This window comes from Dermacentor silvarum, chromosome 1, assembly GCF_013339745.2.
Source record: "Dermacentor silvarum isolate Dsil-2018 chromosome 1, BIME_Dsil_1.4, whole genome shotgun sequence".
Taxonomy (NCBI): domain Eukaryota; kingdom Metazoa; phylum Arthropoda; class Arachnida; order Ixodida; family Ixodidae; genus Dermacentor; species Dermacentor silvarum.
Window position 1 is genome coordinate 369,403,500 of NC_051154.1, and position 25,821 is coordinate 369,429,320.

A 25,821-nucleotide genomic window follows, 5' to 3' on the forward strand; every position below is an offset into this window, starting at 1 on the left:
CCGGCGCCCCGCCCGCTGCATGATCAATGGGCCAATCGACGACTGCGAAGCTGCGCGCCTCCGCCACCGGCAACGAAAACATGGCTGCAGCTCAGCTGCAGTGCACGGCTGCCACTGGGAGACGACAGGCTCGGCTGTGCTGGCATCGCAGCCGACGGCGCCGCTAATATCGGCGTATTTTTCTTCTTTGTGTACAACATATTGCGAAGAGTGATAGCAATGATAAGAAAATATTGCGGCTTGTGAGCGTCGGTATTTCATTTCGAAGCGTCGTCCGTTTTACCTTTGAAGGGAACCAGAAAAGGCCTAGCGCCGTCGAGCGATCAGCGACGGTGAGGCTGCCGCACAAATGAGTCCCGGTCTCATCCTCTCTATATCCTCTCTATGCCATTCGCAAGCAAAAACCGCTGTGGAACGGCGGCCCGCAAATGGCAAACGGCGTGCGATGAGTTACTGTGCCCGTAACGTGGACTCAGCGCTTCTCAGCTACCCGCTGTTGCTGCGGTGCCAGCCTGTGTTATGGGAAGCGTACCGCTATAGACCCTGTGTTGCGCGCACGTCTGGAAAGGCCAACATTGTCGCACTCTGTTCGCGCAGCTAATCAGACCGCTAAGCACGACTGTGTTGGAATGCGAGCGATTTGGCACTTGCGTTGCGGGCTGTAATTACCGATTCGCAAGGGCGCAAAAACGAGCAACATGACAAGGAAGAGCAGAAAGCACGCGTACCTGCTAGCAGACTAACCGGAAGTCGTAGGTTCTTGTTCAACCAATGGACATTGTTTCCACAGTTGACATCACCAGCTTCCCCCTGTTGACATCGTGATGACCGCTGGGGTTACCGGAAAGGCGAGAGTAGGAGGACAGCATTATTTTGTGGCGCTCCCGCGCCGCGTAGTGCTGCAGCGTTTGGCATCGTTGATCGTGACAGCATTCTGAACTGGATGCGCGTGTTTACTTGAAATGTTCAAAAAATATCTGAGGTGGTTTAGGGGCCCTATTTGTTGTAGCACTGAGCTTGGTTTTTGGAGTACACGCGCCGAAGAGGGATTTGACGATTAATCAATTCGGACACTTTATTGCAGCACATACACCAGTTTCACATAATGGTTCAGCAGAAACCCACTAGGTGGAGAGAAGTACACCAGTGTGTTTCCACTGAGCACTCGAGATAACCTGGTAAGAACATGTCTAAAAAGGAGCCCAGTTCCTCAATAATGGCTGGAAAATTTGCTTTATTATAGTGTATTATTGACAGCAACACCGCTTTCCAGTATTAACGTCATTTGGGCTGTATGACTTGGGATAAAAGTAAAATGAAGCAGTGCTCCAATCAGCTGCACTCTTTGCATTGTCTGCAGTCATCGGTGCTATTGTCTTCTGGCAACGATGGTCTCCTTCGTTTCTGGAAGTTGGAGGGTTCGAAATGTGACCTGATTGCAGTCTTCCGCCGGCACCAGTCTGGCATAAACGCCCTTGATGTGTATGCAATGCAAGGTGAGCTGTCTTTTTTTGTATTATTTACCAGTATTTAATTTTTTTAATTGATTCTGCACCTTGCTAAAACCTTGCAGTGCCACAGTCATAGCACAGAGTGGAGCTACTTGCCCACTTATTAGCAGTCCAGGAAAAAGCACAGAGCTTAGTGTTATTTTTTTATGACCACATTACTAGTGCTTTTTGATCTGAGTATGAAAACATGATTCAAGTCTTTTCGGCCCCTTCAATTGTTGCACCTCACCACGAAGTCATTTCGCACTTTGCTTCCACTAATGATAGCATTAACCTCTTATAGCCATAATTTTTTTTGCCTGAAACAAGAAAAGTTATGCCTCTCTTCATGTCACTCCTGTACAATTTTCAGAGTCGCTGGACACTATGCAACTATTTACAATGCAACTGTATATCATGCTACACATTCACTCCCACCGCAAAGAGTGTGTCCAAAGAACGTGTCCACACAACGTGTCCTGCAGGGACACAATTCAGTATTTGAGGTGTTAAGGTCGGGGACAATGTCTCCGGCTTTTGTTCTCTTGCACCGACTCTCCTACGCCTACTTCATGCACTATAGCAGTGTTGCACAGAAACCTAATGCTCCCTTGGAGCACATCGAGAAATCGCTAGACTCGGTGGAATACTAGGCTAACCTGCAGCATTTCTTTTTGCCTAATTATGATTCATAGTGGTGTTGATGCTGTTAATGTGCTTAAACTGTTGATGCTTTAAAATGCATTTAAACTGTTTACAGCTTCTTGTGCATTTGCCATTTGGGTTTGAAGCAACCTCTCTTGTGTAAGGTACGGGAGCCAATCCTCAAATCAGTGCAATACTGAGCTGACCAGTGGCAGTATTTGTTGGTTAAAAGGGCTGTGGCACCATATTTTCACGCTTCAACTGCTCTTCTTGCCTTCTTCCTTGTACATTAAATAAGTATCTGTAGAATACGAGTTAATTGGAGTTATTGTTTCTCTGATTTATCAAATGCAGTTTTACTGTTACTGTATCACCAGGACTGTGATGTAGCCGCAAAAAGCACCACAAGTTGTCATATCTTCTAAGACGAAGTTGAAAAATAATTTGAACAGCATCTACTGTTCAATAATGTGTTGATATGAAGTTTTCAGCAGGGATGTAGGCTTCTGGAGCTGTATTTTACTTTTTCACATAATTTTTGTGTAAGTTTGGGCACTTTTTTTTAGTTCTCAGTGTTTGTAAATGTTTTCAGCACAGTCTGTGCTTTTGAAAACATTTACATACTTTGGCACCAGCTTTTACATTCCCTCTTAAATGGACATTGCCCTAGCTTTGCCGAAAGCCAGCCCACCATGCTGGCCACCATGGTACCAGGGAGGTTCTGCTTGAACCATTATTTTACCATAGCATAAAGAATAAATCCTTCGTGCACACACATTGAGTCTGTAGGAGGTGGCACTAATCAATTCTCCGAAATACTCTATAAGTCCTTCATCACTCTTGAAAGTTTAGATCTGGTGTGTTCGTCAAAAGTGACAATTCCCTTCTGATGAAACGAATTCCTTGCTATTGGGAAATATAAATGCCATTTTAACGTGACAGCATTAAGGGCCCTGTGTCGCAGAAAATCCGGCGTCGGCAACCGGCGTGCGAAGTGGGTGGCGGAAAAAATCATCCCCTACCTCGACCGGTCGACGCAGGCCTTCCACGTGGTACAAGGTTTTGGTGAACAAAAATTTAATTTCTCACAGTGAAATCCATAAGGAAAATGGTAAAGTACGATTTTACCATTCGGCGTAGGATTCGCCGTCGGATTGTAATTTGAATGTACAAGAAAACCTAATTCTGCTACGAGGAAACTCAAACACAAACCCCTTTTCCAGCATTTTTACCGGACCTACAGCCGCACGTTGCGATGCGAACGGGTCCCCACAACGCTATCGCGTTCTACTCTTGAAGGCAAAGCTTAAGCGTCCTCCAATTTTTTTTCTCTTTCGCATGGCAAAAGCTTAATACAAACATGACCTTATGCCTAGGAAAAACACTTTTTGGGTGCATTTTCTTTAGAAGTTCACTGCAGTGGAGGAAAATACAACTTGCTTGCTCCACTACCCAGCGTACTCTGCGGTTGTCAGAATCGTATAGAAGACAAAAAGCACTTGCTCTTTTTGGCTACCACTCTGTGAAGTATAAAATTTAAAACAAACAAAACAAGGAAAATACCTCCTATTTGTGGTAACCAAGCATTTCAGCCTTATTGGGCAAATAATGTGCAGCTTGGCATTTTTAAAACTGTGAAGTTAGCAGTAGTGGCAGTATTATCATTTTTCTTAAATTTCTTTTGTATGTTTCTTTTGACCTAGTGTGAGTTAATCCCAAGATTACCAGAAAACTGCAAAGTGTGTTGTGGGGATTCAGAGTGCAGTCCCACTGGCAAGCACTGCCTTCCTCTCTGCTGTTCAGAAGCGTCTGCAGCTGCTCTTTGAATTTTTGGCTCTGCAGACAGGATGCTGCTCGTGGTGACAGGTGGCGATGACAATGCATTGGTTCTGACTAACTACCTCATTACCGAGGACAACTCGGTGGTAGTCTTGGAAGAACAGATCCTGAACAGTGCACACGCTACACAGATCACTGGTGAGTGGCTGTCTCTCTTCTGCATGTTGCTGCAGCTGGCAGCATCAGTGGCTGTGTGAAAATCCATGTGACTGATATACATTGCACAACGCTATACAAGACCACATAATAACACTATTAAGAGACGTCTAAAGCAATGCAATATCAGACAAAAGAAACACAGGAAGACTGGGCAGGTGCTAACTTCCAGTAAATATGCATTTGAATGAAGTCATAGTTTTTGTTGTTCACAGATGCCTTTTTAAATAGGGTGCTGAAATAATTAGCTGAGCATCTAGCTGTCACTTATACAGTAGAACCCCACTGATACGTTTTGCACGGGACCGTAAAAAAATGTAAGAGCCGGAAAACGCAAAACTTAGAAATGGGAGTAGTGTTGAACTGCACAAATATTTGAATTCTTATGTGTGAAAAAAAGTCGTGTTTTCGCCCGACAGCCGAAGTATCAATTGCGATAGCAAATTTGTAGGCAGCTACGCAAAGTAAGAATAGTAGACAGTTTTACTTCAGCGTATTTACCGTAATAGCGGGCTTACCAGAATAGCGGCATTGAAATGTGCATGCGCAGAACGCTAACCCACCCATACCGTTTACCGTATGCACGCTATTTCTCAGATTTAACGTTCCCGTCTTTGCGTGGTTCACGTAGTTTACGTAAAACATGGCAGCGGTCCCGGTCGCCCGCTTCGAACTGAATTTGGCGTTGTTTTTGCAGAATTCACTTCGTTCGTAGCAAATGACTGCGTAAACGGCTTTCGCTTAGTCTCATGCCGCTTTGACGAGAGAGTGTTATGGCTAACCTTGAGGAATTGTCGAGATAGCTTTCGAACGCGCCTAAGCCTAACGAGAGTAATTTTCTTCGAGATGTGAGCACCACCTATCGATAAAGTCGGGAGATGGGCGCGACGACGGCATATGGCCTCTGAGATGGGAGGATTTCGGAGGGTATTGTAGACAGCTTGTACTGCTTGTCTGTTTTGTTGCAGATTGGCGGACATGTGAAGTAAAAATACAACGCGCACCTAGCATCTATTGCGCTGCGTATCGCACTTTCCAGACGCACACACACATGGAATTAAGTGCCCTATTTATGCAAAATTCAAAGCGTCATGGAATAGCGTCCCGCACGTAAACTACGCTATCACGCTATACTAAAACTATCTTTCTGCAAAGTTCGTTTGCGGAACGGTAACGCTGTTTCCCTTAACCACGCTATTACACTAACATTAAACTAAAACTGTCTAGTAGTTTTATCGTATGTATAAACTTGTAAACATTCGCTTATTAACAATAATAACAAGCATGGTGTCAGAGCCCACAGGCAAACATGAACACATCACACTCGATGAGCGTGGCCACGCGCTGTCAAACACTGGGGTGAGGAATTTAAGCGCCGCTACAGAAGCGAGCGAAGTGACCTTCATTCTGTTGTCTGTTGCTTCAACACAAACTGAGCGCCGAGAACACACAGCATGCACAAAGCTACGAGCCGCCGACGCACCTACACTGCGTAGATTCTGCCCCCAACGCACATCACTTTGAAGATATGGCCCGCGCAACCGTGCACCGCCGTGCACTACGCAGTTGATGCCAGAGCACAACACTGCCTGCTATCCACTATCCCTCCCCCCTCGCTCCCTCGCCAGTGCCTCGAGCGCAACGGAAGAAGGCACACTTCCTCCCTGCTTTTTTTTTCGCGAGCGAGATTTAGACGCGGCAACGGCGTTATCGCCCTTGGACTTTATACGGAACATCTATGAGCCAAAACCAATTTTAAGGCTGCAAGGCGTCATAGACACCGTCTTTAGATATCAAGTACTGATCTCAAGGGCCATACTTTTGCTGGCGGAAACCGAAAATACGTCATAAGTGTCGCCCCCCGCACTTTGGGCGGCCAATGCCATCGTGAAGCAACCAAGCCAAGCGGCATGAAAAGTCAAAGTGGCCACTCGGGCCGGTGCGGGGTGGCAGTCCTCAACGTATGATGCGGGAACGGTCCCACAGTTGCGACGTAACAGTGGGGTTACCAATCAATTGGGTTCTATGGGAACTGGCCGGGACCTGCCGAAAACGACGTAACAGCCAGGAAAACGCAGCACCCGGGAACGTAACAGCGGGGTTCTACTGTATTTGGCCAAATTGTACCATGTGATTTACGCACCGCGCTTGTCTTTTGCAATGTTCAAACCTAGTAAGGAATGTTTTAAATATCCATCCTGTGAACATATTCTTGTCTACAAGATCAGTAGTATTTGGCAGTAATACCAATTCAGTCGAGCTTCCATCATTGTTAGTAGTCAAAATAAAAGCCATTAGTACAATCAAACCTGTTCAGTTGTCAGCTGTTGTCTGGGTTCCTACACTGCAAAATAAACAACTACTAGAGGTTCCATGCGCCCCTTTTCATTCTGACATACCCTCCTCCCTCACGATGCCCTCTTCCACAGTGCTCACCTGAGTGTAAAGGACACTCAATGCCACGTATCACTCACAACATATAAAGTCACGAATCACTTGGAAGCTACTTCCTAATACCGCTATAAAGAAAAAAAGAATTTAGGGTAGATAATTGCAATTAGTGCACTGGTTTTTTGTGTGCAACTCTCATTTATGCCTCACTGACTGGGAGAAAAGTAGGACCTCCTTTGTGGAGACATCCATGGAGCAGGAAGGAGCCCTAGCGCGAGCTTCATCATGTTACCACATGCTCGCCTTCTCCCTTTTAGCTCATACTTGATCACACTACCATGCACGCTCACCTACGCCCCCCTTCTAGCCAGCCTCGATCACGTCATCTCCAACATACGGCACGCAGGAGTACAGCGTGCATTAAGCCACTATTTTTCTTGGCTCACACTTGCACATTTTCCCTCGCAACCTCAGCAAACAGCGTGCAAGGTGCGATCTTACCGCACTTGGACTTCATACAGAACCGAGGCTTTTTCCGGCAGATAGCACACACTGATGGAGGAAAGAGAAGACTTCTTCAATGCGAGCCGAGTGACGGCTTTGGTTTTGCACACTCTATTTAGGGGCTCTACCTCGAACAAATTTCCAGTCCCCTTGGAGCTCGAATTAGCGAGACTCTACTATATTTTTTTTAGACTATTGAGTGAGCCACTTTTTATCGTGATAAAAATTGCATATGCATTAGATTTCGCTGCTCATAGTTTTTTTTTTTTCACTCTGAGCTCATAAAGATGGGTACACATTACAAATCAGGTAAATACCGTAGTACTTATTAGCTGAGAAAATGGCCTCTACTGTGAGCACTGCAAGTCACCTGAAATGTGACAACACGTACATATTTTTAGTGCTCCCACTCCTGTGCCAATTGCGCCATACGAGATTTCCTGCGCCACCCTGATAAAAATACGATTTTGCGCCGAAGTGTGCCAAATTTGCGCATTACGTGTGTGGCCGCAGTTGTCCACAGACGTGCATAGTGCGCATGACTAAGGCAGCTTCCTAAATCGAACTTCACATTATTGAAACGTCAGCAAGCGATAATCTGGGCTCGACGGGGACCGCCTAAAAGTCCAAATAATCAGGAGTCGGAAATATCCGAATTCACCATAAAACAAGCGACTTTATTCGACAAGGGGCTAAAAAAAGTGCCTTATTCTCGGTCGACCACTTTTGGGGATACGTTCACTTTCGCGGGATTTTGCGTCACTAGCATCACACACGTCGACATCTGCGAGCGATGGCATTCTTGGTACTGTGCCAGGAACGCTGTCATCTGTCGACGTGTCCAGCGCTAGTCGTGCGAAATATCGCGAAAGGGAAAGTATGCCCGAAAGGGATCGTCCAAAAATAAAGCCGAAGTTTGTCAAATCAGTGCTGCGCGCATGTACGCTTGCCTACAATCTGGTTAGTCCGTATTTCTACCATTGTTATGCTGTCGCCACAGATAGACAAAAGTACAATCAATGCATGCACCGAATCTTACACCTTTGGCAACAAGACTGATTTTGTAGTGATGTTTTTCCGCTGCCACTCCTTGCACTTCATTATCAGTGGTATCAGCCGGCAGTGAACGGTGGATGATAAGGGCGGCATGTAGAATCGAGCGGAATGCATCACTACAAAATCGCCGTGTAGGAGTTGACCGTGCTATCATAGTTGAATGACGGCCTGTCTTTTTAGCAACAGTCACTGTCCTTGTCGGCGGAGACATCGAGGGTGCAGTGGGTGGAGCTTAAACAACTTGAAGTCGCCGCGACCGGGTCGCTAGTTAACACATCAATGAACAAACGCTGGACGCACACAGCCAATACCGCGGCACTCCCAAATGGCTTTCCGGAGTTCGCTTAGCCTACGGTTTGGGCGCAGTTGGTGCTGGAATAACTATGCTTTGTTAGTTTCGGTTTCCAGCGGGTGTCGGCAACATGGCCGATCACCATGTCGCAGCATTGCCAGCAGCGTATCCACACCAAAATACCGCTATTTCCGCTGAACTCAGCGGCCAAATTAGCACGCTATCATGCAGGCGGAGTCCGAATTATAGAGAATGGCGTACCTTAAGGTGGCCGAAATTTCGGTCGTACTTGTACATTAAATTTATAGGCAAGTGATGGTGCCTCGAAGCAGTCCGAATAATCGAGCTTGCTTGAATTGCTGTTGTCCAAATAATTGGTCGGCGCATGTTGTGAATCAGCCAGTTGCTGAACAGAGTCTTCAGCTTTACGAGGAAAAACAGGCCATTGAAAAGTGCCTGGTGTCGTCCAAAGAAATGACTGAGCATTCCGAAGGGCTCATCAAGGCTGGCCTGTCTCAGAAGAGCATTGATGACATTGAGTATGGCCAGGTGTTTCTGAATGATGCTAGAGCTTTGCTGAAAACATGGTAAAGTGGCAGCTGTCAATGAAAAATTCATACGATGTAAAAGGCATCGTCTGAGCAGCTTCACTCAATTCGAAGTAAACTAATTATAGCACACTGTGGTGACCAGGTTTGTTGTCTTCATTTAAATGAAAGGGAAACTCATATATTTAGAGGCAAAGCAGCATTGTTTTGCAGCAATCAAACACTTTCTGGAATAACGCTTGTCAATTTTAAGTGTTCGAAATAGGTTAGGACGTGTCCAGCAGTTGGCATTTATTAGCTCCAAAGTGCTCCGAAATTTGTGTTTGGGTGCTCCAAACTGCTCCAAAATGAAGATTTTGCTGCTGCACGAATTGCTCCATATCTCAGTTAAGCAGTGGCACCACTGTACTTGGCATTTACCCAGCACAGTATGTGGAAGAGCAGAGAACAGTGGGTCATTTCCGTATTAATATTGGAACTGAAAGCTGTATTAAAATTTCTGCATGACATGGGACACCAAATGTAGGTTGAGGATACTACGGTGTGATGTGCTTTTCTTTTTTTGTCACACATCCTTTCTCTCCTTGACGCCATTCACCACTCTTTTTGCTTTTCCTCCCCACTGCAGAAGTAGCAAGAGCATCTCCCGCTCGGGCTGACAAACTTTTTTCTGTAAAGCAATTCTCGCTCTTTTCACATGCTCAAGAGCACTCTCATGGCTATGTGTACGGTGCATTCCTGCTGCAAGCATTTACACTTTTTACAAAACATTGGTTTGCCTTCCTGAGGAGGGAAGGTTCAATTTTTGATAAAACACTCTGATGCTATGCATTTGACAAGTACTTCATGAAGTATGAAGGCTTTTCTGAAACAAATTTTATGTAGAAAGTGCACCATTCATTTTTATTTGCTTTCCTCTTGTTATTGCCCAATACTGTGAGCTCCACTTGCTCTTTCATTTCAAACCCATCTTTTGTTCTTTGTTCAGCTTTAAGGAGTCCCAAAAAACCCTGAACTCAAAAATTTGTTATAATAGCATTGGCACCTGTGTACCAGCCTACAATGAACATAAACCCTCGCAAAATTTTTGAAATGATGCCATGAGAGCAAAGCTACACGCATTTGATGAATGACCATGTGGCTGCCACACTCACCTTCGCTACCATGACGATGGGCACTCTTCCCCTCGCCATGTGCTTCTCTAGGAGACAAGTGGACAATATGTCATCAGCAAGCGCCCCCCCGTTGGCACTCTTCTTTGAAAACATGGTTTATTCTGGTTACCACAGCTCTGCGTTTTTCAGCTACTCGCTGTTACCAGAGCTGGGCCATGCTTCTGCATGAAGCATAAACCAAGACATGGTCATGGCTAGAACACGCAATGCAAAACATGCTACAGTAGGTGAAATCAGTTTGTTGTGCATGACAGGCAAGCAACATAAATGTGTTGGAGCGGTCATGTGACTGTATGGAAAAAGCATACTAGCAGACTGATCGAAACTGACGTCCCTCATATGTCAACTACTGTTATCGACAACTTTTACCCTGGTAGCATCATGCATATGTCTCTGCTGGCATCACAATGTGCAAGAAAGGAACCTGAAACGCCCAGAGAGGAGCACAATGTTGTTTTTCAAATTTGTGGCTTTCCCGCAGCACATAAATACTGCCTTGTTTGCCAAAGATGATTGTCACAGCATGTTTATTTCAAATATGTTCAAAATGTCAAAAGAGCCATTTAAATGCTGCATGCCCATGTGTTGTTCAGATAGACATGTATCATCAAATTCAGATAGGTCTTGTTTTTGTTCTTATTTTATACTAGGGATGTATAAAGGTACAGCTGATGATTCTGGTAAAGCAGGGTCAAAGTGGAAGCTACTGTCCTCCTAATTGTGTCGTAATTATACAAAGAAATACACGCACCTTTCTCAGAAAAAAAGCTTTGCAGTTGAAGAAAACGTGATCTTGATACAGGAATTGACTAGGGAGGTTGCCTTGAGTTTGAGCTAATGAGGTGAGGGCAAGTTAATCGTTTAGAAGCAAGCTCAATGTTTCTTCTTGCTGAATCGTGTTTTTAATTTGTGAACTCGGCAGTTTATCAGATGGCTTTTAAACTCGGGCACAAAATTTGCACACTATGTGCCTAATAATGGATCGCGGGCATTATCTCGAACACAACTTTTGGGTTATTTTACTTATTTTTATATGCATTTTCAAGTTGTTTCGTCTTTCTGCTAAATATGTACATTTACAGTCTCGATCAAAAGTATGGGGGCCAAAGCTGCCGCAATTATTAATTTTTGTTTAGCAGCCAAGGCATTCCGGCTGAAATCAAGTGCGCAAGCGTATGGGCGCAGGTTTGGCCAATACAATGTATTAAACCAATTCCAGGCGGAGCTGCGCTTGAATATATTTAAATTTTTTGCTGGTGCCGTGGTCTACGAACTTTTGATCGTGCCTGTACTTTTAAAAAGCAAATCTATGTAACTAGAGAGACTGATGACTTGTCACATAGGTCTGGTTCCATGGTGTGCACATACCTTATAGACTCGTGTAAGGGCCACACTTCTTTTTCTTTTTGCAATTTTGACGAGGTGCGGCCTTTACATGAGACTAAACCTTTTGGTCAGAATACAGTATAGACCACTTATAACCTAACCGCTTATAGTGCAGAACCGGATATAATACTGTTCTTTCAGACTCCCGTTAATTTTCCCCTAACACTGTGTATACGCACATCACTTATAGTGCAGTTGCGGGAGACGAAATAGTGGTTACAGTGCGGCTGCCTGGAAGTTCGGCACTCAACTGAGATGGTGAACGCTCCCCTCAAGCTGCAGATATACTCCTATGTAATGCACGCACGTGTGAAGCTCCGCGATCTCGTGGTGGCAAACAACCAGCGTCTATCAACGACATAACGCAACCAGCATGTCTGGTGCCGTCGGGCGCTTCCAACGTTGCTGGCACGTGAATAGCTGCTTTCTTATTTTTCGCCCACCGTGCTGAGCCGCGCCAGCTACACATCTCAGCATTCCTCGCGCAGAGCAGGCAGAATGATGCAATGGCATGAGCGCGCAAAAACACATCCGCTGCCGCAGCTCTCTGCGCATTAACAAGCATGGTGTCACGCGCACACAAGCAAACTTGGACACATCCCACACGATGACCGTGGAAACTCGCTGTCAAAACGCTATAGTGAGGAAGCGCCGCAGCATCAGCGAGCGAATTGACCTTCATGCTGTGCCTCGCATTAACGCCAACTAAGCCCCGAAAACACAGCGCACAGTGGACTTTGCCTCCGTCGCAGATGGATTTCAAGATACAGTGGCTCCGGAGTAGAGTGCACCCTCCTCCGCCCCCCCCCTCCCCTCTCTACCCGCACCCCCAGAGCCTTGCGCGCGACGGAAGACGGGTGCGCTTTCTTCCCGATTTCCTCCCTCGCGTGCGTCAGATTGAGCCGCAATCGCCGGCTCACCCTCACATTCTTTCACTCGCACTTACAACATACGGCGCGTGGCAATGGCCCTTGGACTTTATACGGAACCTCTCAGCGACAGTGACAGCGACGGCAGAATGCACCTCGAGTATCCATATAATTGCTTTCGCAATAAAATCATTGTTTTGGTTATAGTGTGGATATTCGCGACTCCGGTGACCTACTTTATAAGCAGTCTACACTGTAGTGCTGGCCCAGCCGATGACTTGTGCACACACTGAATCTTGTGCGCACCCTGGCTCTCGACATCTAGTAGTGGCATGTGAAAGTACAAAGTGCGCGAAAATTGCCAATGCTCGAGCGCAGCCTCGGTGCATGGAACGCAGTTGCTTCTCCATTGTAAATTTTTTTCTGAAAGCAAGCTGGCTGGCTTGCTTTCTCCAGGCTGCCACATGTAATATCCTCACAAAGGAACAAATACACAAGTTGAATGCCAGACTTTTTTCTCCTAGCGATATCTTTCTCCACATCTGTCTTCATTGTCTTTGAGTACTTAGTTCCTTATATTCAAAAAAAGGTGACAAGACCTCAGAAAAACTGTCTGTGCTTTCAGATGCTTTTTGGCTCACTGGCAGTTGGGAGATTGAATTGTAATTTAATGTAAATTGCCATGGCCTATGTGACTGGGTATAAAAAAATTGTAGTGTGTTATATGATGATTAAGTGCATATTGTCTTTCATACGAAAATAAGGTTTTCAATAGGCAGCCTTCATGTGACTGCCCAAATATGCAAGCATAGATGGTCCTTTCCACAGCCTTGTAACAAGGGGCAGATAGTTACAAAACGCTATTGTGCTGTAACCAGGGCACGTTGCTGGAATTAATTTTTGCATTTAAAATTGCTCTTCATTGTTTATGCAGGCACAAAGTTTTTGGCATCAAGAGGGAACTGGCTGGTGTCAACTGGTGTTGACCAACGGCTTCGTCTCTGGCAACGGGTTGCTGGTTCCTTGCAAGAGCACTGCAGTCGCTTCTCCTGCATACCTGATATTGCTGCCTTTACGTGCTGGAGGCAAGAGCATTTGCTTTTTTTACTTGTGCACTTTGTGCTACGCTGGGTGATTGTAACTTTGATGTCACTGTATCATTTGTTCATTGACTTATTTATTGCCTTCTGGTCATCTACGTGTCACAGGTAGCAAAAGAGGTCATATCAGCCATGTTCCTATTTCTAGACAGCATTTCACTTGGCGTTTGCAGTGTATTGGATCTGCAATTTAGCAATGGTGCTGGCTGACACCCTCAAGGCTAGCTTTTCTATATACATATGCAAGGGGTTCTGTTGCAAATATGCACACATATGGCTTATGTAAGTTTCTCTTGGTGGCATGGTAGGAATCACCGGGCTATGTAACAGACAATGTACAGATGCAGCACTGTTTCTGTTGTTTGTGCTTACACAATTCATCATTGCTGTTTTTACTGATTCACTGGTCAGCTGGTGTGCTGGTGACTGTAATACTCCTGTCACACTGGCAAACTTAGTGTCATTTTGATCGAGTGCATTTACGCGCACAGAGTGCTACTTTGGCGGCATGCTGCTACACGAGAAAGATAAGTGCACTTCGGAAATGATGGTAATGGCGATGGGCGAGTCATTAGCACAACATATCTTTTTATTTTAGGCAATACTTGCTAAGTAATAACTGTATTATATATATAAACAAATAATTATGGGGTTTTGCTTGCCAAAACCACGATCTGATTATGAGGCACGCTATAGTGGGGGACTCCAGAAATTTGGACCACCTGGCATTCTTTAACGTGCACCTAAATGTAAGTACACGGGTGTTTTCGCATTTCGCCCCCATCGAAATGTGGCCGCCGTGGCCGGGATTCAATCTCACGACCTCGTGCTCAGCAGCCCAACACCATAGCCACTGAGCAACCACGGCGGGTTATATATATTGCCACACCTTGCAACATGTGCTATATAATTAGAAAGCCGAAGACGCGCGCTAGTCCACGCGCCATGCACCGGCACCTGCTTTGACAGGCGCCAGCGAAAAAGCAGACGAAGATCCTCCGATCCACGCACGGGTGTTTGAGTTTTTTGCGTTTGATCAGCTGGCGGTCAGAGACTCGAACTCAACGCTTCAGGTCGCCTGTTCTCCTAGAACGTGACATTTCTGGTGGAGGTGCTGGATAGCCTCGACCTATGCAACAGACCCCTCGTAGCAGCAAGAACATCAGCACCATACCGGAGCTTACACCAGTGCACCGTGCCTGCCGGAGAATTCGGGGACTGGCCCCTGAGATTGTGCCATCATCCAGGACCACAATGGCTACGGTCGAAGGTACGGCGACAGTATCAACTCATTTAACGCTGCAGAACCCGCGAGTGCCACGTTCCTTCCGCGCTGACCTTTATGAAGATGTGGAAGACTGCCTGGATGACTTTGAGAGAGTAGCAGATTGCAACTAGTGGGACGACCGAATGAAATTAAAGAATGCGTATTTCAGCCTCGAGGACGGTGCTCACACCTGGTTCCAGAACCGCAAAGAGGCCCTGACATCATGGCGTGAGTTACGTCGGCGGCTCTTGGACACCTACTCGAGCCCCGATCGCCGAGAGCGAGCAGAACCGGCTCTCCAATCGCATGCTCAGAAGCCCAATAAAAGTGTTCTGATGTACGTTGAAGACATGACACGTCTCTTCAGGCGAGCCGACCCTAGCATGCCCAAAGACAAGAAGCTCCGTCATTTGATGCGGGGTGTCAAAGAACAGCTCTTCAGTCGTAACCCGCCGAGGACGGTTACCGAGCTCCTCACAGAAGCCGTTGCTATGGAAAAGGTGCTGCAGCAGCAGTCGAACCAGTATGACTGGCAAGTAAATGCTGCTTCGACAACCGTCGGTCTAGGAGCTTTCACGACTGACACTGAAGTGCTCCGCTAGCTAATACGATCGGTAGTCTGCGACGAGCTGCAACAGCTGCACCGGGCGCAGCAGCATATGGTCAACTGCATCGCCAACATCATGCGTGACGAAGTGCAGCATGCACTTGGGGTACCTCAACCTCGCCCCGAAAGAACACCCCAGACAAGTGAATTTCAGCGCACGACATACGCTGATGCGTTGAGGCGCAGTCTCCCTAGATCAGCAACATCCCCACTCGCGGCGATCGATTTTCAGCGTGTGATGTATGGAGATACATTGAGCCGCTCCATCCCTGCATCAGCTCCGCTAGGTCCCGTTGCTCTCCACTCGGCACAGGCGGTACCTTACTTTCTCGACAACCGCCCTTTCACATGTAAATCGGACATTTCGCGCACGCCCGACCGACGACCGCTTTGTTATCATTGCGGTGAGGTGGGTCACGTATACCGAGAGTGCCACTACTGCCAACTTCAACTGCAGGGTTACGCTGCCAATTCACCTCGACCCCGGTTCGGACAGAGGCCGCCCGAAATTGAAGCCTTAATCGCCCAGCAGCGCGTGCCTCAGTCACTAAGGTGCCAGTCGCGATCGCCATCACCGCAGCGATCCTATCCAAGTCGCGAAGGTACGTCGAGGATGATGCAGGGACGGTCTCTGAGCCCTCGCCTGGAAAACTGACGTCAGCGACCTTTCGAGGTGAGGGCCGCTGATGCGCGACGTGCTGAAGACCTCCAAGCGACGCGACCTCGACCCGACGGAGATTCGACGACACGTGTACCCAGAGATTTGGACCTCGAAGCGGTGCGACCTCGACCCGACGGAGATTCGACCACGCCTGTACCTCAGCCTGCAAACAAGTTCGCGATGAACATACCTGTGCTCGTCAACGGGAGAAATGTCAGTGCGCTAGTCGACACTGGTGATGATTACTCAATTATTAGCGGAAAATTGCCGAGCCTTCTCGGGAAAGTTATGCCTTGGACTGGGACGCAAGTTCGTACAGCTGGCGGACACGTTATCTCACCGCTTGGCGTGAGCACCGCTAGGATACGAATCCGAAATTGCACATTTCTCGCTAGCTGCATTGTCCTGCATGAATGTTCCCATGATTTAATTCTTGGAATGGATTTTCTTCGGGAATATGGTGCCATCATCAACCTCGGGAAGCGTTACATCACTTTCGCTGCGAGGAACGCTACGACACATGATGATGCCTGCCGCCATAGAGCTGGACTTCGCGTTTCCGACGACAGCGTTGTGATGTGTTTTTGTCACCGATCTCGGGGGCGTGCAGGTGTTATGAGAGATGGAGAGGGAAGACGCGTGGCAACACAGCAAACAGATTTTTAATCGGACGCACACTCAAAACTCAAACTAAAAATCAAGCACACTAAAACACACTGGGGAAAAATCCTCACAAAAATACACTAAACAAGATCTATTTTGCGCCTACGCTTGTCTGTGGTGGCTGATCCTTCAAAGTCAGGCAACCCTGTGATATCACTGAGACGCTACGAATGCGAGTCACCTTGTTGCGCGTGCCGTTGCACGTTTGTCCGAGTGCGAGGCTTGGCGGCTCCTTATCCAAGAGTTCTGTGCTCTCGTCGATTCTGTAGTTGCGTCTGTCTTGCCGTCGGCCCGTCGGTGCACTCGTCTTAGATGCCGGCGTCTCAAACTTCGTCGGTGAAGTGACACGGCGTTGACTGAGGCTACCTGGGTAGGCCTAGCGTCGGGATGCGTCGCAACTTCTCCGTGAGTGCCGACGTGGCATCCCGAGGAGAATCGAACGTGCCGGTCTGCCGTGGAAGAGGGGTCCTTTCTGGGGTGCCCGGTCCTGCCGTGAGAGGCTGCAGCCGGTCCAGGAGCCTCGCTCGAACTTGCCGAGGTCGACGGCCACACCTTGGACGGCCAACGTCACGGACTCAACCAGACCCCCAAGTCTCCCGTCGCCAGAGCGGAGCTGGCGATGCGACCTTCCTGGCCCGGAGCCACGTCGATAATCCCCCGACAGCGCCGTTCATCCCCCGATCACGCCTCGGCTCACGCGCCTCGAGAGCTCGTGCCGTTCCGAACACTGTGCTTCACGTGCTCTTCTTTTTCGCGCCGCAGGCGGCCTCTTACATATGACATGGGTCCCCTTTTAAGAGTTTTTTCTCAAAAAACTGCCTACTGTCCATCTTCTTTTTTGGTGGTGAACTTGACTCTTGTGACTTGTGTGCTTCTCTGTGCTTCATTGTCGCATACCATTTATCACCACACTTCACTGCACTGTCGCGCACGTTTCACTATTTGCACTGTTCACAACACTCACGAGTTCATTGTTCGCACCACAGAGTACACTGCCCTCAATTGTTCGCAATGTTATGAAGTTGTGAACCCACTCACCAAAGAGACTATACATTGTTCACAGTACTAAACCACTACCTGGCCTTTCATGGGGTTTATAGCACCGTCTCACAAAACTTTGTATATCCCGGTATATTCCTGGCCAAAATACCATTTTCGTTAGTGTTGTTGCCAGCTGTTTTTTGTTTCTATGACCATTCACCTGTCCCTTTTCCAAAAGGCTTCGTCTATGTTGTATGGGCAGCATCAATTGCCTCCTGCATTCGCCCTCGCTCCAAAACGTCCTATATATCAGGCCATCTTTTAATTCATAAAAAACTCCTGACCTGTTTCCTTCTCTCATAGGTCTTCCCCCGATTCTTCGCCTCGCGTACCTAAGTGTTTGATCCTCTCTCTGCTGTCTCCCCATCTCTTCAATTGATAAGCCAAGTTGCTTCACTACCGTAGGCATGTTGGCCTCTTGCGTTTTACTCTCCTTACTGCCAGCGCAGTTCCTAGGTCCGCTAGGTTGAGGAGGTTCACCTTGCCACCTTGGGTTCTCTACTCCCCTCACTCCGAATACATTACCTAAAATTAGGTCATATAGAGGATCTTCTGTGCACCTAGCTGTCACCTTTCCTGTATAATATGGCGTGCATATATGGATCTGAGCTTCTGGGAGGTGTCTCACGGATCTGTCGACTAACATAACAGGCTTTACCTTTCCAGTCATATTCTTTGGATGTACTAAACTTCTCCTTACTAGTACGGTGTTCGCGCCCGTGTCCCTTAATATGGTAGCCTTCTTCCCCTCTACTTTGCCTTCTACTACGGGCATGTCTTGCTCTTTCTTATCCACAATGGCTATGCTTACCACTTCTAATTTCTCCTTTTCTAAGAACCTGTCCGCCTCGTCAGTGTCATTAGGTGCTGTGACGGCTAGAACTTTTTCCGTTTTTTGTCTACATTCTTCAGTGTTGTGCCCACTCCTGTTCCACCATTCGCAATATTTCCGCTGGCGTTGGTCATCGCGTCCTACACGGCAATGAATTGCTTGATGACCGAGACGGTCACAAAGGAAACATCTCTGCTGGGCCCTGCGCCCACCCATTTGGGATCTCTCTCTCAGCTCATCGTCCTCTGCAGTGGGAGCATCTCTAACACTATTCCCTAGGTTTACCAATCCCTGCGCCTCTACAAACTAGTCCGTTTGTTCTGCCATTTTTTTCACCGTCTGCAATTTTCTTTCTTTCAGAAATATTGCTAACCCTTTGCTACATCTGGCAAGAAACTGCTCACCCACGATCTTGTCGCGGATTGCTTCATATGCCTTTTCCGTTTCCGAAAGCTCTATCCACCTTTCAAAATAGTTAGTTAGTCGGCACGCGAACTGTTTGCCTGTCTCCGAGTCTTCTGGCTTGCATGAGCGAAGCTTCTCTCGAAACCCTTCTGCCGTCAATCTGAATCTCTGTAATAAAGTCTTCTTCACCTTGTCGTAGTCTAGTGATTCTTCTGCTGACATACGCCCATATACACTCAACGCTTCACCCACTAAACATAGGCTTAAGGCGTTAGCCCACTCGCTCTTCTCCCAGCCTTGCCCGATCGCTATTCTCTCGAACCGATGCAAATATGCATCCAAGTCGTCTCTTCGCTCGTCAAAGGGAGCCATTAATTTTCTAGGGCAAATCCGCTTTGGTCTGGAAGAAGCTGAGTCAGATGACGCCGATTCGGGTGAGCTCGTTCTGTCGCGAGAACCCGCGCCCATCTCCGCTAGTCTTATCTTAAGTTCTAAAATTTCTTTTTCGCTTTTCTGCTGTTTTTCCTTCTCTTGTTGCGTGTACTCGAAAAATGCCATCGCCTCATCCTTCGACATATTCAAATCCTTCGCTATCGCCGCCAAACGCTCCCACTCCATCTTTGCTACTCTCGAGTATTGGTGACTGGGCTAAGATAGAATCCAGGAACGGATCCTGGCAAGCTCGCCAATTGTGATGTGTTTTTCTCACCGATCTCGGGGGCGTGCAGGTGTTATGAGAGATGGAGAGGGAAGACGCGTGGCAACACAGCAAACAGATTTTTAATCGGACGCACACTCAAAACTCAAACTAAAAATCAAGCACACTAAAACACACCGCGGGAAAAATCCTCACAAAAATACACTAAACACGATCTATTTTGCACCTACACTTGTCTGTGGCGGCTGATCCTTCAAAGTCAGGCAACCCTGTGATATCACTGAGACGCTACGAATGCGAGTTACCTTGTTGCACTTGCCGTTGCACGTTTGTCCGAGTGCGAGGCTTGGCGGCTTCTTATCCAAGAGTTCTGTGCTCTCGTCGATTCTGTAGTTGCGTCTGTCTTGCCGTCGGCCCGTCGGTGCACTCGTTTTAGATGCCGGCGTCTCAAACTTCGTCGGTGAAGTGACACGGCGTTGACTGGGGCTACCTGGGTAGGCCTAGCTTCGGGATGCGTCGCAACTTCTTCGTGAGTGCCGACGTGGCGTCCCGAGGAGAATCGAACGTGCTGGTCTGCCGTGGAAGAGGGGTCCTTTCTGGGCTGCCCGGTCCTGCCGTGAGAGGCTGCAGCCGGTCCAGGAGCCTCGCTCGAACTTGCCGAGGTCGACGGCCACACCTTGGACGGCCAACGTCACGGACTCAACCAGACCCCCAAGTCTCCCGTCGCCAGAGCGGAGCTGGCGATGCGACCTTCCTGGCCCGGAGCCACATCGATAATCCCCCGACCGCGCCGTTCATCCCCCGATCACGCCTCGGCTCACGCTCCTCGAAAGCTCGTGCCGTTCCGAACACTGTGCTTCACGTGCTCTTCTTCTTTTTCGTACCGCAGGCGGCCTCTTACATATGACAAGCGTGACTATACCGCCCCGTTCTAGTGTGATGGTTCAGGTGATATCTGAAGGGGCGCGCAAGGGCCAAGTCCTAGCAGAAGGCAACATTTCCCTTTTGCTGAACCTAGGAATTTGCGTGGCAAGAGGCATCATTGCCCTTCGAGATGGCCGGGCTGAAATATTGCTCACAAATTTTACCAATGAGCATCGACACCTTTTTCGCGGCACTGCCATCACCTAAGCTGAAGCCTTCGAGGACGTCATTGAGTGTTTCGCTTCCGAAGAAACCGACACCGATGAAGCCTCACTCGCAGGCATTGACATCAATAACGAGCTGTTGCAGGAGAAAAAGAAGGCACTGCAACAACTATTATCGGAATTCAAGGCATGCTTTGTGTCTTCCTCTAAAGTTAGTGAAACGCCAATCGCGTAACACAGAATAATCACCTACGACGGTGCGCGTCCAATCCACCAGCAGCCGTATCGTGTCTCGCATAAAGAACGTGAGGCAATCAAAGCACAAGTAAAGAAAATGACGATGGCGTCATCCAGCCTTCAAGCAGTCTGTGGTCTTCACCGGTCCTACTCGTCAAGAAGAAGGATGGCATGCTTCGCTTTTGTGTTGATTACCGAAAGCTCAACGTCACAAAAAAGACGTTTACCCGTTGCGGCGCATCGATGATTCTCTGGACTGGCTACGACGGGTTAAGAACTTTTCATCTCTTGATTTAAAAAGCAGCTATTGGCAGATTGAGGTCGATGAGCGGGACCGTGAAAAAACTGCATTGCACTCATTCTAGCATGTTGCTCAGTTTCAAGAAAAGGTGCTTAAGTGCCTCTTTATAACTTGTATTAGAGAGACAATAAAGAGAAATATCTTTATAACCTCGATTTGTGTTATACCCATGCATTAGCAAAGCAGCTACTCTTACCATGAGATGAAGCTTGATATGCCAAAACAAATACAAAAACAAGTGACAGGTGGTAATGCTGCCTTTAGGTTTCTGCACTAGCTTGTCATGATGTCATATAGCTTTATAGGTTCTGCTTGGGTTAAGATATTTGTGTTTATTGTAAAGACGACTACATTGCATTCTAAAGGAATCATAAGGTCAACGTAGGAAATTTAAAGGAACTGCACCGAAACTGCCCAATTATGACAAAATATTCTGAAACTTGTGATGTTATGCTTAAAGGGTTCTTCACCAGGTTTGGCCATTTTAAACACAAGTGCTGTGTGTACAACGCACGCTGACGATATTGTCTGCAAAGTAGAGTAGAACCTCATTCATAAGTTTTAGAAAAAAATGCAAAAGAAACGTACCAACTGAGAAAACCTACCATAGGAAGTTGCTAAAAAGATTGACAGACTCATCTGTAGTGGAGATCTACCGTATATACTCGTGTAAGGGCCGCACTTTTTTTTCGAAATTTTTGCTTGGTGCGGCCCTTACACGAATCAGGCCGACGACAGCTCGCCAAAGGTCTATACTGTTTCCGCAGCAGTAGAAGTGTGCAAGAGAGTCACAAATGACATGTCAGAAATGTTTTTATTACGATTCCATGTCGCTATCGCTGTCCTTGCCCTCGGAAGAGCTTGCCTCGGCGTGTGCATCCCCCCAGAGACGATCCTCACTACCGTCCAAGCTGTTCGAAATTCCAGTCACCTTGAAGCTTTTCGCAACTGTTTCCAATGACACAGCACGCCACGCACTCAAAATCCACGCACACACTTGTTGGAGTGATGCCCGCTTCAGCCGTCCCGTATGGGTCTTCTCATGATGGCCTCCAGCCATCCATTCCGAGTAGCATCGGCGAAATTCCGTTTTGAAAGGACGGTTAATGCAGACGTCAAGCGGCTACAGCACACTCGTTAGCCCTCCAGGAATAACGGCCAAGTCCGTGCGAGTCGGGGCGAGTTGGTCCTTGACGCGGTCAGTCGTTCTGCGGTGGATAGAGAGCTGGTTCCGGTTCATAAACCGCGTAGCCCACCCCCGACTTGCCTTGAATTGCGCCTTGGGTATTTCCATGTGGCGAGCAATGTTGAGGGCTTTCTCGCGTACCATGTCAGTTGATACAGCGTAGCCGTCATTTCGAGTGTCGATGACATATTTGACGAGTTCGCCTTCGAGTTCCGGGTATTTGCACTTCTTGCCGCGAAACGCCTTTCGGCTCCTGTTGGTAGCGGCGAGGGCATCTTTCTGCTTTATCCAGTACCGCACGCGCTTCTCGTCTACGTCGTACTTGCGTCCAGCTTCTCACTTGCCGTGCTTCTCGGCATATTCAGTCACTTGCAGTTTAAATGAAGCAATGAACGATCTCAAATACCGGCCCATCTTCCATCACCTGCGCTGGCTCAAACAGGGCTCACTACTACTGACGGAGTGACACCAGTTCACCGGCGACACGATGCAAATGATGCACCACACAAAGCAATCATGGCGCCGTACACCAACGCTCAACCAACGCCTCCTAGGAGGCATTGGCTCAACCAGCTCAACGGCTTGACCGGCGGAAGCGGAAAACTGGCAGCGCCATCTAGCTTCGATTGAACTAACTACACCGTTATGGCGGGACTTTTCGAACTTTTTTTTTGAAATTTCTTCTTTCAAAGTAGGGTTGTGGCTCTTACACGAGGGCGGCCCTAACACGAGTATATACGGTATGTAATGCGAAGCATTGCTTGAATCGTTGCAGCACGAGACACCGATGCGAGCCTAGCTGGTGGGCTCGAGCGGCTCGAGACGCGTATTGACGTTTTTATGGCTTCGGCACGCTTACATTTGGGCTCCTCAAATTCGGCTTGGGTTAGTAGCTTCTTCAAGCGGGGCTTTTTATCGACAAGTTTTGACGTACCCATTCAGTACAAATTGTTGCGGCACCAGACAGATGCAGACACGCATAGGGTGCAAGCGACTCGAGACGCGCATTGTCGTTTTCATTTTGTGTAGTGTTTTAAGACGGCAATGGGAAATAGAAACGAAATCGAGCTGGTGGGAAACACTAGAATATGGTGCCTACGATGCCGCCAAATCAATACATGACGCTCCCTTTGCGCCGCCTGCAACAGGGAACAGCGGCGTATTTCAGTTATTGCCTATTGAAAGTGTGCAATATGCTTCCTACGGCACTATGACCCACACGCTCTGAAACAGATAAGAGGCTTATCGCAATTTGTTGGCAGCAATACCTGTGAATGCAGTGTGCAATGACTCGGGTGGAGATTTGCTGGGACCGGAATAAGAAACGTAGTGTGCACCAGCGTTTTCACATCAGACGGGCGGGCGAGTATTGTGGGGAAGCTACTGTGGTGTGAGCGGCTGCTGTTCTCGATTGTGTACACCTCACGCCTTATCTTGTTTACATGGGATCTAGTGGCCGGAAAACGTATCGTACTATCACAGTTTGGCGATATACGGAACGTTGGTGCCGAAAGATCATGTTTTCCAGAAACTTATGAACTGGTACAAAATAAGCGTAACTGTATTGGGTCATTTTTTTGTGTTCTTGATCGCTAACGTTGGAGCCAGGAAATTGTACGTAATGGGATTGTGTCAACGAGGTTCTACTGTATTGCACTGCTACGTGCTGCAAATGCAGCTGAAATTTCAAGCCAAACGCTGTGTGCCCTTCTCAAGAGAGCCTTGTTCCCGGCCAGAGTCGAGGTCAGACAAACAAGTACGCCTACGCAATTCGCATTGTCAAAACGTCACTCACTGAGACTCGTCACATCGAGAATGATTCAAATCTGAAGCATTTATTTGTTTGATCTATTGCTTCACTAGCTGATTTAAAGTTTAGAGAAGTAATAAAACCTACAAACCGAATGTCTGCGGGTCTTTGTTTTAGTCTGTGCTGTTACAAGAGGGACATACTTTCATTTCGTCTGCTTGTTCCTACGTCGTGCAGTTGCCTGCACAGAAAACAAAACTATCTGCCGTTTTCTACCCAGTTCCAGTGCGCGATCGTGCTCTTTGATTCGTTTGCATCTGGCTCAGTGCTCGTGTGGCACTGATTTATCATGCCACTAGTCAGGTGTTCTGGTGCACAGCGCACAGAATTGTGCTCTGCGCGAAACGAGACAAACGCAACAGCTCGTGCCTCAGTTATGAAGAACCAATTTGAAAAGTTTTTTCGGTAGAACACTCCCTAGAAGGCATGTAACAACGTCCAGCATATAATCAAAATTTTCTATGTGGCCTGGTGAGGGGCCCTTTAAGACAAAGCCTCAGCTTGGGAGCTCCTATCTAAATACTTGGGAACAGACAAGTAATTTTCCTTTGCAACCACTGCACTGATTTTAAAGGGATTTGTCGCCCTTAAAAGAAAAACTTTAAATCTTGTGACTATAGGAAGCAGATTTTTTTTATTTAGCCTCCAAATTTCTAGAAAAATTCTTGAAAGTTGCAAATGTACAATTAACCTATTTTATTGTTAATTATTGTTAAAAAACTAAATAAAATTAAAATTATTGTTAAAATTAATAATTAACTTCAGTTAAGTGTTCAAATGTTCAATAAAGGTACAAATAGACACAAAGGGTTCTGTCGTTTGCCATCATTCACGTACGATTTCCGCTGATGACTATAGTGATGCGGCTCTGCGGCTTCGTTTCGGTTGTACGCTAGCCTCCGAGATGTGTACTGGCCGTCCCTGGCTTCTGGCTGCCTTTTCGGGAGCGCCGAATAATTCGAAAATATCGAATACCTGAATTTGAATTGAAGCGAATAACGAACATAGAATTATTCGGTCGAATATTCGACAATACTGAATATTCGCCGATCCCTAGTATGTATTATACACTACTCTGAATATTTATTGCTTATTTGTGAGTAGGACTTTTGCAACGCCCTCGTAAACATTTTAAAGGGATACGGACACAAAAGTTGGCAGGTGGTTTTTTGCGTCAGAACAAAAGTTGAACTGTTGAAAATGACGAATACAACAAGCTACTTTGAAAAAAAAAAACGAGAAACATCTTTTTTTGCGATTTTCTGTTGCACCTTGCTTCCAAGCGGCCGCCGGCAGAAGCTGAAATTTGACGTCATACCACCTTCACACACGTGGCCAAGGTCGGCCACAGCCGTCGCAGTGTTTCCTGGGTGTCGGTCCTTTGCAGCGTTTAACCCCTTTTGGCGATCTTCGCACGTGGTCCCTCTGAAACACTATCCTTGTCGGCGCTCCACGCAGTGGTGCATCTTCCATGAAGCTTTCCACGGTCGTTGCTCGGTATTGACGCGTTCGTCGCGCCGGAAGGAATCGCCCAGACATTTCTGTTCTAACAGCTTTGTCAGTCGTGGCACGCCGTCGCACACGTTTCCCAGAGACGAGAAGGTGCGTAAACTT

The 25,821-nt window shown here is 47.3% G+C and overlaps 1 protein-coding gene across 4 annotated transcripts in view; it reads left to right on the forward strand.

Moving 5' to 3' along the window:
• LOC119437452 (WD repeat-containing protein 6-like) overlaps nt 1–25,821 on the forward strand; it is a 245,733-nt gene that overhangs the window by 213,110 nt on the left and 6,802 nt on the right. For 2 of the 4 annotated variants that reach the window (XM_037704476.2, XM_049660566.1), the window contains 3 exons: nt 1,361–1,496; nt 3,978–4,112; nt 13,286–13,436. In XM_037704476.2, coding sequence (XP_037560404.1) covers nt 1,361–1,496; nt 3,978–4,112; nt 13,286–13,436 — 422 coding nt within the window. Of the gene's footprint in view, nt 1–1,360; nt 1,497–3,977; nt 4,113–13,285; nt 13,437–25,821 lie in introns of those variants that run through there. The other 2 variants (XR_005189379.2, XR_007465092.1) reach the window with 2 other exon arrangements.